This window comes from Trematomus bernacchii, unplaced genomic scaffold (assembly GCF_902827165.1).
Source record: "Trematomus bernacchii unplaced genomic scaffold, fTreBer1.1, whole genome shotgun sequence".
In the NCBI taxonomy this organism is placed as follows: Eukaryota; Metazoa; Chordata; class Actinopteri; order Perciformes; family Nototheniidae; genus Trematomus; species Trematomus bernacchii.
Window position 1 is genome coordinate 6,179,643 of NW_022988066.1, and position 14,805 is coordinate 6,194,447.

Here is a 14,805-nt window from a genome sequence, read left to right on the forward strand (position 1 = left end):
AAACTCCATCTGAAAAAATATCAAATTGGTTGTTCATATTTCTTATATTGCATTTGCACACCCTGTTAAAGCTGCTGTCAAATTCAAATTCAAACCTTGATATGTGTATGTTTGTTAGCTGCCCCCTACTGTCTCATTGTATAATTGCCAGGATAACTCTGTTAGACTTATGCAGGGTTTTAAAGATATGGACATAAGATCAAACAACACACTTTTGTTTTTTGTTTAATGTATAAAATTGAGAAGTTAAAACAACTTGAATAGCCTTTGACAAAACACAGTTAGCTATTCATTTAAAAATGTACACCAAACCACTCAAACTAAAGCTGACATGAATTATGTCACGAAGAAAAACAAACATGTTAAACCATGTCAAATCGCTCATATCATTCAAATCTTATAAAAACAAAAACTCTGTTATAGGGAAACATTGCAATGTGAAGCAAACTTATCTAATAACACAAACCTAAAAGAGCTTTAACATTATAGCCATTAGTGTCAAACTTAATATGCTATCATATAACATTCAATATAATCCAATGCAGCTTTTGCTCCTTGTAGCTTCTTTTAAAAGATTATTGTTATCTTATTGTTGTCCCTGGAGTGGTAAGCTGGTTATCTCTGAGTTAATATTTGGCATATTTTTTAGTGGTTTTTTGCTGTCTTTCTGATGCTTGGTCAAGCAGAAGTCCCTCCACGTGCCTGTAAGACATTTTTAAAAAGAAATATTAACTCACTTTTAACCCACAAAACTCAAAGTATTACAATCACATACGCAGTGTGCTCAACTTGTTTACTTGCTTGAATGAGACATGGTCCTAGTTTAATGTTTTTTTTTGTTTGAATTTCACAAGGAGCTGTTTGCTTTTTACCGGACTCTGACAGCTTCCATAAAGCAACATGCGAAGAAGACTACAAAACATTTCCAACTCACCATTGACTTCAGTTCCTGTCCATGTCCATCCCGAGGCTTGTACAAGCCACTTTTCTTACTGTTCTCAACATATTCCTGAGAAAGGAAAGAAAGCGTTGTAGATAAGATATTTTACCCTCATGTTAATTATAAGAATGTTATTCTTGTATTTTGTTAAGAATAAAGTCATAAAAAGTTCATAAATGTCCAAGATATAGAAAATGGTAATACCCTTTTTGGATTTCAATCAGTTTTTTTTATATTCGAAATGATTTTTTTTCTGTGTTCAAAGTCAGATTCAGCAACTCTGAAGCAAAACATTTTCTAAATCGCTTATTGCCCAATGAGGTGAGATTTGATCATTAGCATCCGCCTTTCAGAAGTGCTGTTTTAAACTAGCCATTAACTATTTTTCCATTATTGGGCAAGGGCTGAGACAACTAGAGGGTTTTAGATACGTTTTCCAAAAATTATTGAAATTTAAAAAAAGCTGTGGCAAAATGTGTCTATTATAAACTGATGAGTGCCAAGAATTCTTCCTAATGCTCTTTTACGTACCACTTCAGAACTAATCTGCTAATAAAGGTGGTTCCTTCATTCCTTAAGTGCCTTAATCTAAAAGTAATTATTGTTACTTCATTAGTTGTCAGCCTTTGTATCCCCTTTATGCCCTCACCATTAAGGCTTTGTCCATGTAGTACTCGTGTCCAGGGCTACCATCATTGTACTTTGAGTCCACAGCAAAGCAGAGGAAGAGAACATCCACCACATTCTCAAAGACCGAGAGGAAGCAGTGAGCCACCAGGAAGGCAAACACAGAGACGATGAGGAGGGGCAGGACCCACACGGTGTATTCCCGCTGGTAGTTCAGAGCCAGGACGCCGGCGAAGGCAGTACAGGCGACTACAAGCACCTGACAGAGTAGATATACGACAAGTTAGAAAACAACAAGTTCAGTTCGATGTGGGCAATATCACAGAATATGTTGCTGTGCGGTACCTTTCCCAAAAAGAGGACAAAGTCGCCGACAGTGTTGATGGCGGCCACTCGGAGGGCATTCTCCACCAGGATGAGGAAGGCGTCTCGGGCAGAGGTGCAGAAATTTGTGCTGTTGATGGCTGTCGCAGTGTAAGCGTTCTGAAATTAAGCGATGCAGACGTGTACACTGTAAATACTTGGGATCTTGTTTCTACTTTACAGTATAATAGAATACTTTCCTTCACCAACCTGAAATTACTTACTTGATTCAAGTACGCAAGACATTTCTCAAGACACCACAGACAGCAAATACAGCCTTTCAGCATGCAGCGGGCACAGGCGTTTTCCTATGAAAAAAGAAGGAACAAACTTGATTAAAATGTATGTATTTAAAAGTTCAGATGATTGCCACTTACAGGCTCAACATAAAGCCATAGTACCGTTTTTTGCATTTTTAAATAGACTTTGCATAATTTAACAGCTCACCTTTCCCTTGAGCTGGCTGTGTATATACATTAGGATGAGGCGAGGGATCTTAACAAGCGTGATGATGAAGGAGCCTTTGGCCAGAGTACCCAAATGGTATCGGAAGGTACGTGCCATGGAGGAGAGGATGGGAGTTGCAGGCATCTGGGACTTATTCCTTAAGCAAATTAAAAAGAGAGAAATACATTATTTAAATTATACAGCCTAAAAACGGAATGAGCAAATAAACATCAGCAGAGACAATAAAAACACTATAATAAATGTCTTCCTGTGGCTTCTTTCGTACCTTGTGAAGTAGTAGGTGACCACAGCTCCAGAGATGGTCATCTGCTGGAAGGCAAGTATGAACTCACTGATCCAGATGAGACCCACAGCGTGATACCACACCAAGTACTGGTAAGGCCCCTGCATCTGATATTCCACCAAGCCCGTAGAGTTGTTCTTCACTGCTGTCCCTGTGGAGGAAAACGAGCGGGAATATGGGATTGAGTCATTAAACAAAATATCTAAATAGTTTTAATTGACTGTATGTCCCCATGTCCTTTTGAGCATCCTACCTGGAATCATGGGCAAAAAGATTGTATCTTTCTGATATACACAGTCTATGACTCTTAACGCATGAAAGACTACTTTGTCAACATTGTTCTTTATAAACTATTTCAACAACTAGTTCAACTCCGTTAAGAGAAAAAAGGTCAAACAAGCCAAGGATAAAATGTAAATAGTGTGAGCAATTTCTATCTATTTTAATGATTAGTATAATATCCTACGTTTGTATATTAACAAACAAAAAAGGTTTTAAGGTTAGTAAAAATGAGCTGTAGAAAAGAGAAGTGGGAGATGAAGAGAGAAGTTATTTGACTCCATCCTCCCACATCACGAGACTGGCACAAGATTCCAAATGTGGGAGTTGAGTCATGCCACAAAAACAAGACAAAATGTCACAAGTGACTACTTAGTATTCTACTCGTTTGGGAATGTTACGAGCAACAGATCCGGCTGGTCTGTGTGCTTTGTACTTTTCGCAAGCATGTATACACCAATCCACATAAATCCGGGTACTGGAGCTCTCTGAAAGCTTTTGCTCTCACCTGAAGTCCCGAGAGTGAGAAGCACAGCGATCCAGTAGACCCAGAAGAGCATGAGGCAGAGGAAGGTCCAGAAAGGCTGCAGGGCCAGCAGAGGAAGATGGATGAACACTTTTCCAGCCACGTGGAACAGGGAGATGGTAAGAGCAACACGCTTCCTCATGAAGAACATCACAAGCAAGAGGACTACCTGGAGGTTCACACAAAGAAATGATTGAAATATGGCGGAGGAAACACATCTAAATAGATCTTTAATGTTGAGAGGTATACATGTATTACTCCTGTTACAGTGTTTGAATCCCACTGACTGCTTAGCAATAAATAATGTATGAACCTTGTGTAATGTAAAAAAGAGAGCAACTCTCTAATAATAATATAGGATACTGTATCACCAAATACATCCATAAATAAAGTTCCTGTGCACCCAGTCATACCGTGAATATTGTAGCACCAATTGAATACACAAGCAGGGCTTTAACATTGTCTGATGCAACTTCTTTCCCAAATACTGATAGGGTGTTATTTTCGAGAGCCTTCCTGTGATCCGCATAGAGCCACCAGAGGACGGCGGTCCCACCTGCAACCAATAGGAAAGTGTTTAAATAAAACATGAATGTGCTGTCATCTTGTGTCGGCATAAGGTAATTGAGAGAGCCAAGATAAAACTTAAACAGTGTTAAAATAATTATGAGGGTTCTGAAAATTACCAATGGAGCCGATGATTACTAGAATGGTTAGAATCCACATCAGTACTTTGGAAATGTAACGAATGACAACCATCATGATCAGGGACAGAACTGAAAAAACAAAAAACAGTGTTGATCAGGAGTAAACAACTAACATGGAAAACTTCAAATTGAAGAAATGTGCAGATTTTAGGGTACCTGTTTGTTAAAGTTACAATTTTGCTTAATCTTAAACATGAATTAAACACACTTTTCAATTCAATATAGCTATGTGTTTGCATTTCATTTGAACAGTTACTAAATAAAAAGCCCAGATGGTTGAATCTCTGTTCGGCTATTGTTGCCTAGACAATCAATCCAAACTAGAAAGATCAAATGATTAAAATAAAGGAAATACAATTCACATGGGATCAGCTCTGTCTTTTTGCTGTACCAATGGGAGGAATTAGACCTCAAATGAATGACTGTGGGCTAAACTTCAGTGGATACCATGGCAGCAACCACTCACACATTTCCTGTTATTTCCTTGACAAAAATAGCTTCACTTCCGAAGTAGCCTTCCTACTGAACCCTCATGAGCAATTGTGAAGGGGGAGCAGCAGAGTTATTATTTGTTTAATTCATTGGATGAAAATAATTCATGCTATGCCTTAAAACATTCTAGATGTAATCATTTGTAATACCTAAAGCCAGTAGACAGAGGCCCATGATGATCTCCTTGCTGGCCATCACCCCGGCGACGACCCGGCGCAGCACGCTGTTGTCACTGACGAATGTGACGAAGGCCTGGGCGAATTCAGCATAGCAGCCGATATCCGTAGGAATACAGCGGTGTAACAGGGGGACAGACTTACTACAAACATGAAGGAAAACATTGGTTAATTTATTTTGAATGGATAGTCGTTGAACCTTATCTTTATCTGCATTATTAATTTGGTCCTTTTTTGTATTGGAATGAGAGTATTTTTCTAAATAGCAATGCTAAAAAGATAACAGTTCCCTATCTATAAATACCAGATACACACAGATCAACATTTAAAAAGACAATACCCACATCGACCTTACTGGATGTGCCCTTTTCCATAAAAAATAACAGTATTGGAACAACACCAATTTATTGTAATAAAGGAAACAATTGGTGTTTGTAGGAACGCTATCTTGTCCAGTAATAAGTAAAGGACTTGTTGGTGAATAGATATTTAATTAAAGCCTAAAAAGATATGCTTGATTACCTTGGCGGGACAGGAAGTTTGGGACATTTAGTCGATCTATCTGCATGGCTTGTGTATCTTGTTGGAGATATATCATAGGAGCAGAGATGAGATCCTATAAACCGAAAAAAAAAAGTTAGATTATGTTCAGTTTTATGAAAGTATTTGAGACTGGTTTGCAATGATTCATAATGGTATTGAATGTTTATCCCATTTATGCAGAGAATTATTCATAAATAAATATATGTGTAAACAGATTTAATACACTGGACAACCCTTTCCCAAAAACAGTTGTTTTTTCCTCACCGTTATTCAGAGAAAACTGCTTTACATCATTGTAAGTTTGCAGTTCAGCAGCAGGACATTTGGAGACACAAAGGGCAAGCGACTTGATCTTCCTGTTGATTAAATCAAGGTTGCAAGGGTCTAGAAAGAAAACATACCTGATGAGAAGGAAAATAAAATCAGGTTAGTTAACAGGTCAAAATTAATTGCTGCCACATCCAATAACAAACACTTCCCATATGAACAAAATAGAAGTATATTTGGTTATTAGTATGCCAGTTGGGACTGTTTTCGTCTTTGCAGAAAATGAAAGATGGTGACATTTACTATCCTGTCGCACAGATCTGTCTTTGTGGCCAAAACGCCTTTTAGCCAAAGCCTCCATGGGCAATCAGCCCATCAATAAAGCATGACCCATTGTTCGAGTAAAACTGGGCCTACAGGCTGCATGCTGATGGAAAGCAACTGCCCAAAAGGAAAAATAAAATCAAAGACTTTCACATAAACAATGACTAGAGAAAGATTTGGGACGATTCTGTTTGGGTGATTAAAAAAAAACACATTAACCTTGTCTGTCTAATTGAGAAATTATTAAAAAAAATGAAGAAATGCCTCTAAGTATGCTATTCAATCACATATTGTATATCAGAAATGTAAGCAGCAGAGCACAGTGTGACCATATGTCAGTGAAGTTCGGTGTTCCTGATATTAACCTACAATAACCTTCTGACATCAAACTTTTCTGGACGCAAGAAAAACCATGTATTTTACTTAATGTCAACTTTTGTCTAAGAGAGAATCTTACTGCTATTTGGAAATGTAATTGTTAAGTGAATATATGTAGGTCGTTGTCTGGATAGCTCAAAGATATCAGCTATGTAAGCAAGAACGGAAGATAAACTGCTTACAAATGCAGTAACCGGTTGTTTGTGGCAAATTAGATTAGGATTATGTGATGCAATCCTTGCATGCAAACATGTAATACTGAACGCCTTCTTATGTGCCACCAACACTAAACTGCAGGGCAAAAGAGGTCACAACATTTCTATTTAATATGTAAACAAATGTTCCGTCACTGTAGGGGATCTAATAAGGAAAAGAGATCAAATAACATTTTCTTAAGGGACAGCATGAGGTTGATGCAACATATTTAAAGGAAAATATTTGATGAGACTAACTTGTTTTCTGTCATGTCCCGGCCACTGAGAGGTACTCCCTCTATCTTGGTGTTATTCTTTCCACAGGTGTTGCCATAACTGTCATATCCTCGGACCAGTCTGCTGGCAGCTCCTGTGGCGATGGGATAGCCACAAATACACGCCTGCAGATGAAACAGATTTCAGCAGCTAATGTTAACTATGCAGGATAACATGAAATATAACAATTTAGTATTTTAATTACAAAATTGCACAATGCAGCAGGTTACTTTGACAACATTTAAAATATAAATTACATGAGTTTTAATTTGCCAAAAATTGAGATGTTTGTATGATATTAACGTTAAAGTAATGCCCTATAATGTAACAGCCCTGAGATCAATCATAGCCCCATGAAGGTTAACCTGATCAGTTTTTATTGAGAGTGTTTTAGGGAGTTGTTGACTCGATTTTGTATATTAAATCATATATAAATATATATCTCATCCAAAATGATGAAAACATTCATGAGTCAACAATCATGTAAAAATGTTCAATAAAAACTGAAAACAATAATGGATACAGCATCTACTGCTGTGATTTGGCTTTGCCGTTTTGTTAAAAAATCACACGTCGAGTTAACGTAATTAAATGGCAACTCAATGTAAACGCAAATAGCTAAAAACTTACCATGCCAGCACAAAACAGTATGAATATGAGGAGCCATGGGATGTCTGTGCAGCTGCGCTCCTCCAGCGGTTTCCAGTCTCGTTTAATCTGCCAAGGCATAAATAAAAGACAATAAAGATTAAACCAGATATAATTAATGCTGTTTAGTTGTAGCTCCTGCGATGCAATTGCCTCCCAGCTGCTCCGAGATCTGCAGACAAATCAGTGAGTTGTTGTTGTTGCTGTAAAACAAGCTGCTGCACTGCTGAAGTGACGCTATTGTTCACACGTTGTCTACACAAAATCCTCTGCGGTTTGGAGTAAGGATTTTAAGGTTCAAAGCAGAAATAAGTTTCATTGTATTGTAGCTAACTTACCTCGGTACTGCTGCAGCATCCCATTGTAAACAACTTGAGCTAACTTTGACGAAAACAAAACTTTAAGTGCCTTTTTCGGTAAACGTGTTCACCTCATTTCCCTTTCCCTTTTTGCTTTCTTTTTTCTATTTCTAACAATAAACCACTCGTAAAAAATATACAGCTTTGTTGGTGACCTCTTCAATTCAGAAACTAACGCCCATAAAATAAACTCCCTTGTTTCAGGTAAACGCGGAAGAAGCCAAAATTCTCACGTTGCGTTCAAGGGCTTTCAGAACTATTTGAATCATATTTAAAGAAATACTGCGATATCGCGACTAATTTAATTTAAGCTCTTGTTGTTTTCAATGGTTCACGTTGCATTTTTGTTTTAGTTTATTTGCCACTTGACTAGCGTTGTGAAAACATTGACAATTATACACCTTTTAAAACAGAACAGGTTCATTTTAATGCAGGATTTAGGAAGTTACAAGCGACAGTGAAAGCAGCATAGCTTTCTTTAGACTGGAGGCATGTAGACAGCACACACGTGTTGAATGTGGCGCCGTTTGCTGGAGTAATGAAGTAATGCTAACTGCGAAGTAATGTGGATGAATACCGGTAAATAGTGTCCGGACTCCAGACTTGTTTCAAGAAAAAGCAGAAAATGTTCTTAAAAATACACATAAGGCTTAATTAACTAAAATGAACAACAATTAAGGAGATTATAAGTTTGCAAGCTTAACTGTGCCACCCTACAGTTGCAATGTCACCCACAAAGGTGAGTAAGATTCAGTTTAAGACTGTCTTTGCCCAAGTTGTAAAATGTGTTTGTTAGCGTAAGTTATTCTCATTCCGTCATGTTGGAACAGGCTGCTTATTCCTTTGTATAAATCGACACTCAAAGTTTAAGCCTAGCAAAATCCCTGCTAATATATTGCTCGCCGTTAAATTAGTTTCACATTGAAAGAGCAAAGGAGAGGCTTGACAATACGTTTGAGTGGCACTAACAATGACCACACAATACACTTAACCTTACAACTATACATGTCCTAAGTAACAGTACTGAACTAACGTGCATACGATAAGCTATCCACAGTGCTTAGGCTAGCCTATACAAATGTAGAATTAAACATAAACTACCAGATAGTTGCTTATTTACATGTCTCCCCCTATCTCCCCACATGTATTCATATAAGGTTTTGTCGCCATCTGCAGTCTGAGTCATGTTATTACAGCCAGTTTCTTAATCACATGCTTATTATTTGATTTATTACAGACTCTCACATAGTCCTGCTGCTGGGGAACCACAGGGCTTCTTCTTTGCTCAGAGACATTTGAGTAGGGATACCTGCTGAAAAACAGACTGCACTGCATGTGATGAGAGCTTTAGGGAGGCACGTCTATTCAAAAGCAAAGGTCAGTGATCTGCTAGTTGAATCTTGTCTATGTGTTGTATCTTTAAACACCTTTTTATATTTATGGAATCATCATTATTTTTGTCTCAGAAAAAGCAGTTTCTGCCCTGACACATTTGATTGGTGTACCATGCTTGAAGTTGTTTCGAATTACTATTTTAAAAAAAATGTAACTATTCGTGGCTCTGCAGCTTGTAGTACCATATTTTTCAAGAGGTTTCTTCTCCTCATAGTGAAAGTTTCCTGACCTGTACACTTCCTGAGTGGGCTGGAATGTCAAACAGTTTCCTGAAGAAGAAGTGCCTTGCATATTATTGTCCTTTTTGCCCATTTGGCACTATAAAGATTTCTACTGCATATTTACCTACCAGAAGGGAAGGTAAATATTTAACTTCGGAAGTCTTATGGTACAGTCCTCAGTGTTTCCCACATAATTTGATTCTATTTGTGGGGGCACCGCACCCGCACCGGCAAGAAAAGCCAAAGGCCCCTTAACCTATTCGGGTGGCCCACGCATCCACCCCCCCTCAAATAACAAAATACAAGCGAGTTCATGGCTACTGTAGCAGACAACGTTCTTGTTGATCTGTGTTGCGTTGTTAATGAGTGAGACACACCGGAGTTGAGGATCTGTGGGGTTTATTCTCCCAAAAATATAATTTACAATTTACAATTTAGGAGATGCCTTATTCCAAAGCGACTTACAATTACAGGGACATTCTCCCTGGAGTAACTGAGGGCTAAGTGCCTTACTCAAGGGCACACTAGTGGTGGTGTTCCAGGCGGGATTTGAACTCGCAACCTTCCGATCATCAGCCCACCTCACTATCGATCTAATTTTCAGACAGATATATGCACATTCTCCTCATACTATACAATGGCTGTTATTGTGTCAGTGAGTGTATAGTGAACTCTGCACTGTGACGATATCTGAGTGAACAAGGGCAGATGTTTGGCAATTACATTTGGAACCAAAATGCAAGCTGACATGGAGGGGAAACGTAAGTGTTCAGAGGTCTCTCTCATCATATGATGAAACAGCTCCTCCTGGCCCCTCATCTACTGACTCTTCATCTCAAGTATTTCCTGCTGATGCTGCTTTGGTAACGGTGTCCAAGGACAACACGTTTTCCTGGATCCCTACTGGAAGAGTCAATGCCAGCAGAGCATATGTTCAGCAGAATCCCGGCTGGGCGGGGGTTTAGTACGTCACCATCTTGGCCTCAAAAGGTCTGGTCCACTCTCAAGAAACATTCCTCATAAACAACAAGACAAGAGGATAAACAGTATGTGTCTCTGTCCTCAGATGCTTTTAAGATGCAAACTGTTAGAATATGTTGAACTTTGGAGGATTTGATGAATTCCATAAGGCAAATCATTTGGAGTATCTACATTGCACCTACATTTCTTTTTAGTTTTAGTTTTCAAAAGAGATCGCAAGGTTGCCGATAAATTCAGTTTCACAATAGATTATCTTATATTTTTATACAAATTGTGCATCTTACAAGATTTTCCTTTGCGTGGTACATCTGTTCCTCAAAATGTAAGCAAAGGTCAAAAGCAAAGTTAAACATCTGCTAGGTAAACCAATTGAAGGATAGCAGAGGGCCGCATGTTTTGAATATCAGCCTGTGAATCACTTACCGCCACATTCAATGCTAATGTGCATGCGAGTGTTATGTCTATGCCTGTTTGCATTCCTTCACACTTTTTAGGGCTGCAGAAATGTGGTTGTAGGGTTACGAGGCATTTGTTTGAGTCAGAGTACACAGATGAAATCCAGGTGTTGTTGCTAACTAGCCCTGCCATAATTCATATAGGACTGTCTGTTTGAGATGCAGGTAGATTGTCTTAGCAGAAGTAGTAGTATCTTTATTTGGATATAATGACTGCTTGAATAGGATGTAAGGATGTTGCATTTCACAATTCCAAAGCACCCAATACGATATGTTTTAAAGAAGATAAGGATTTGGAAGGAGAATCAAGGCATTTTTTCTTTATAAAGCCCACAATTACAAGTCACACATTTGCCTCAAGGGATTTGAAATCTGTACAGCATATGGCATCCTATATCCTAAGTTGTTTGGTAACATAAAAAAAAACTTCCAACCAAAAAAAACGTTTTAATGTTTAGACAAAATGAAAGGAACTTTAGTAGGAGTGACATACTGTAATAGGGATGTATAGATGTGTTTACATGGTAAACATAAAACCTTGTTTCCATGTGTCTTAAAAGCAGGATACAACAAAAATTGATATTGTAATCAACCAAGTATTTACAGGAATTTGGTGTCTTGAATATAGTAAATAAAGGCAAAATAATTGGAACTTTACCAGACAAGGATGCCCCCCCTAGAGAATTGAGTTGGATGTTTGGTATTTACAAGAAACTGCACAACATGTTACAGTATTAAACAGCGGACACACGCACACACGCACACGCACACGCACACGCACACACAGACATCCTCTCACAAGAAGATACATTTGATTATTTTAGCCTGGAGATTATTATGGTCTGTATCCTCAATAACTCTTACTTCCTGTTCCCACGGTACCGGTCCCACTATAACCCTCGGCCAGTAGCCAAGACCCCCTCGGTTTCTCCCACGACTACGTCTTGCATTTAGACCCAGATGATTGAAAAACATTTCTTAATTTAGACACCATTGGAGCCCTGAACTGTCTTTTATAGCATCATCTGCATTGGGATGTTTCATTCAGGAATATTGCAATTGCTCAAGTTCCCACCCAGGCCTTAAATGCTGTCAGTTAAACATGCATGACTCTTTTCAAAAGGAGTTGTTAACCACAGGTTACAGCAAGTGACAGGAAAGGCTTGCAATGATCTTGGTGTGGTTGGTTGATGTTCATTTTAGATCTTCAGATGAGATTCTGGCATTTTGATTAGGCAAGGCAAGTTTATTTATATAGCACCTTTCAACACAAGGCAATTCAAAGTGCTTTACAAAAATGGAAGACATTAAGAAAATGGCATTTAAAATCAGTCATTAAATTATTTCATGATTAGTTTTTCCTTTAGTGTAAATGAACCGAAGATCCGTTTTTTTACAACTTTGCATAACCAGTAGGCAAGTACAGTAGAAAGAAGTTATTTAAAGAAGCCTAAAAATGGGTTTAACATCTTCTAAAAACATCTTCTCAAAGCAGTCTTTGTGTATGCAAGGACTTAAAATGACTCAGTTATGGGAGGGACACGTTTTTTTTCCTATAAGCGTCACCTACATTTTCCTACATGGGCAAAGAGTCTGTTCTTCAATGCCCATGATTTAGACTGGCTTATTTTTCCAATAATAAACTATATCAGTGAGGAATGTGAGGCTGTTTCCTTTGGACCCTCACTGCTCTACTTAAGAAGCCGAGGGGTCGAACAGTGGGGGATTATAGGGTGAATCATGAATGGGTCTTTCTTAACCATGGATGTAACTGCTCTAAACATGTGAGCAAAGGATGCTGCATGCCTGTGTCAATGTTCATGCTCGCCCTCTGTGATGCGGGCCTAGACAGAGTCTGGACTGTAGCGATGACTCTTAAAGGAAAATAAATATTCTGAACTGACTTTCACATACAGTACATCGTCATTAACATTCCAAAATAGAAAGCACACACATTATCAAAAAAATAACAATTCAGATAAAATTGCACCTCTATTATCCAATGAGGTTTTGTGAAGTCATAGTCAAATGTTGTGGGAGTAAGGCACAGTGGGAAAAGATAAGTATACTATAAAGCCAAATGACCCCCTGTGATATAATTTTTTTGGTATAACTTTAACGTAATTTCAACGTCAAATATCCATAAAATCACAACTGAAGGGTTTGCAATCTGGCTGTATAGAATGAAGACATTTTTCAAGCTAGATTTTGTTTTAATGTTCCAATTGTAATGCTTCAGTTACTCTTGCAGCTCACGCACAACCGCAGCTAGGGACATTGCTGATGGGTATTTAGTCTAACACATGTTGTTGATTGAACATGTGTTTGCACAGTGTCACTGAAGGATCAGATAGTGACGTAGACAAGTTGCCCTGTGGCTGCGCACAGTGATTGTAAGTGGGTAGAGCCTAGCATTTTAGATTACAGGCCTGTGTTGGATGTCCACAGGAGGTAATGAGTGGATAGCCTGAGTCATGCTCTGTGTCGGCCTCTGCACTTCAATCACCAGCTATATCCACATAGAAGCTACTGTGACCAAAGAGATCTGCACTTCGTTACATTGCACTCCGCGTAACCACAGAGAGCGCATCATGTGACGCGCTACAGAGGAGGCTTTTTGAACTTGGATCCTTCTCCTTGAGTACGACCATCTGTGTCCCTTGAGAGCCAACATTGACGACAGAGTACATTTTCCCAGCTAGACCCCTAAGAAAAGACTCATCCAGAGCCTCACCTCACATCTGGACGACACAGAGGTTAGAGGCCAGGGTTGCAGGGATAGTGGAAGGGGGCTTCATTTCAGTTCTCTTGTGCTCGTATTGTCCCTGTTGCTTTGCCGCATTCCTCTTTTTGTGCAACTGACCCTAGGGAAAAAATAGTCTTCATACATTTGGTCTTAGCTTGAGTTTGTAACCATTAGGTGACAATATGGAAATCTAGAGTTAAGGTTTTCAACTGGCTCTGCAAAAGGAAGTCTGTGAAATATTAAATTGTTTTACAACCCTGCTTCAATCTAACTACAAAAACAAAATTAGCCGATTACGTTTGTCTTGAATTGTATTAGTGTCATTTTGTGTAAATATCCTTGGCTTTGCCTTTTATCTCGCGAGGCTCCAAAAAATGACTACATGAGGAAACACAATTCTGACATTTGGGTCCCTTAATGTTTTTTTGGTTTCTAATAAAACAAAGGCATCATATAGGACCTTTTGACAAACACATTTTTAAAAAGGGATTTAGAATATATTGTAACAGAATATTTATAAAATGCTTTCTCAAAGCATATCTGTAAAGATAACTTATTTTTTTACTTTTTATTAGCACCAGTGTATTTTGTTAAGAATGCTACAAGATGACCAAAATTAAATAAATTAGGCATGCCTCAAAAATAACTGCCAAACATTAGAGCAATCTCTCTTGGCCCGCAGCCAGAGGTCTTGCGAGGCAGCCTGTCTGTTACTAATCTAAACCAACTGTTGCTAGCCTTGCACAGCTTAATGAAATAGCATGCTGAGGGCAATGCAAGAAAAGTCCACTGAGTAGAGCAAAGGGACAAGTTGTGAGCGACCAAGCAGAGTGGTTCTAAAATAGTGAAGCGCGAGAGTACATTAGAGGCGGCCGAAGTGAATAAATGCGCATAGTGTGCTGGGGGAGTTGTGAGAAGGGGGATGGGGCTCCAAGGATGTGAGTCAGATTCCCTGTCAAACCAGCGGGGAGGGGACCTGATTAGAAAGGGATAGAACCAAGGAGAGCAGGGGTGGAGTGGGGGAAAGAAAACCCGGCCCCTCTTACACTAGCCGACTCTTCGGCATTCAGCGTCAGCAAAAACCCTAATGTGATCAAGATGGAAGTTGTCTTTGGACTTTTCACTGCTCCCCGGCTTTCTGCCTGCATTTGGGGGCT

At 38.9% G+C, this 14,805-nt stretch overlaps 1 protein-coding gene across 1 annotated transcript; it reads right to left on the reverse strand.

Annotated features, from left to right (window-relative positions):
- Nucleotides 1-209: 209 nt before the first annotated feature.
- Nucleotides 210-8,055, reverse strand: LOC117474735 (choline transporter-like protein 1). The gene is made up of 16 exons (XM_034120726.1): nucleotides 7,830-8,055; nucleotides 7,474-7,560; nucleotides 6,826-6,968; nucleotides 5,669-5,805; nucleotides 5,384-5,477; nucleotides 4,835-5,004; nucleotides 4,173-4,262; nucleotides 3,900-4,042; nucleotides 3,469-3,655; nucleotides 2,664-2,832; nucleotides 2,378-2,534; nucleotides 2,155-2,238; nucleotides 1,913-2,050; nucleotides 1,590-1,826; nucleotides 935-1,009; nucleotides 210-702 (listed from the first exon to the last, which is right to left on the reverse strand). The coding sequence occupies exons 1-16, from the start codon at nucleotides 7,851-7,853 to the stop codon at nucleotides 679-681; spliced, it is 1,959 nt and encodes a 652-aa protein (XP_033976617.1). The 5' UTR covers nucleotides 7,854-8,055; the 3' UTR covers nucleotides 210-678.
- Nucleotides 8,056-14,805: the final 6,750 nt, after the last annotated feature.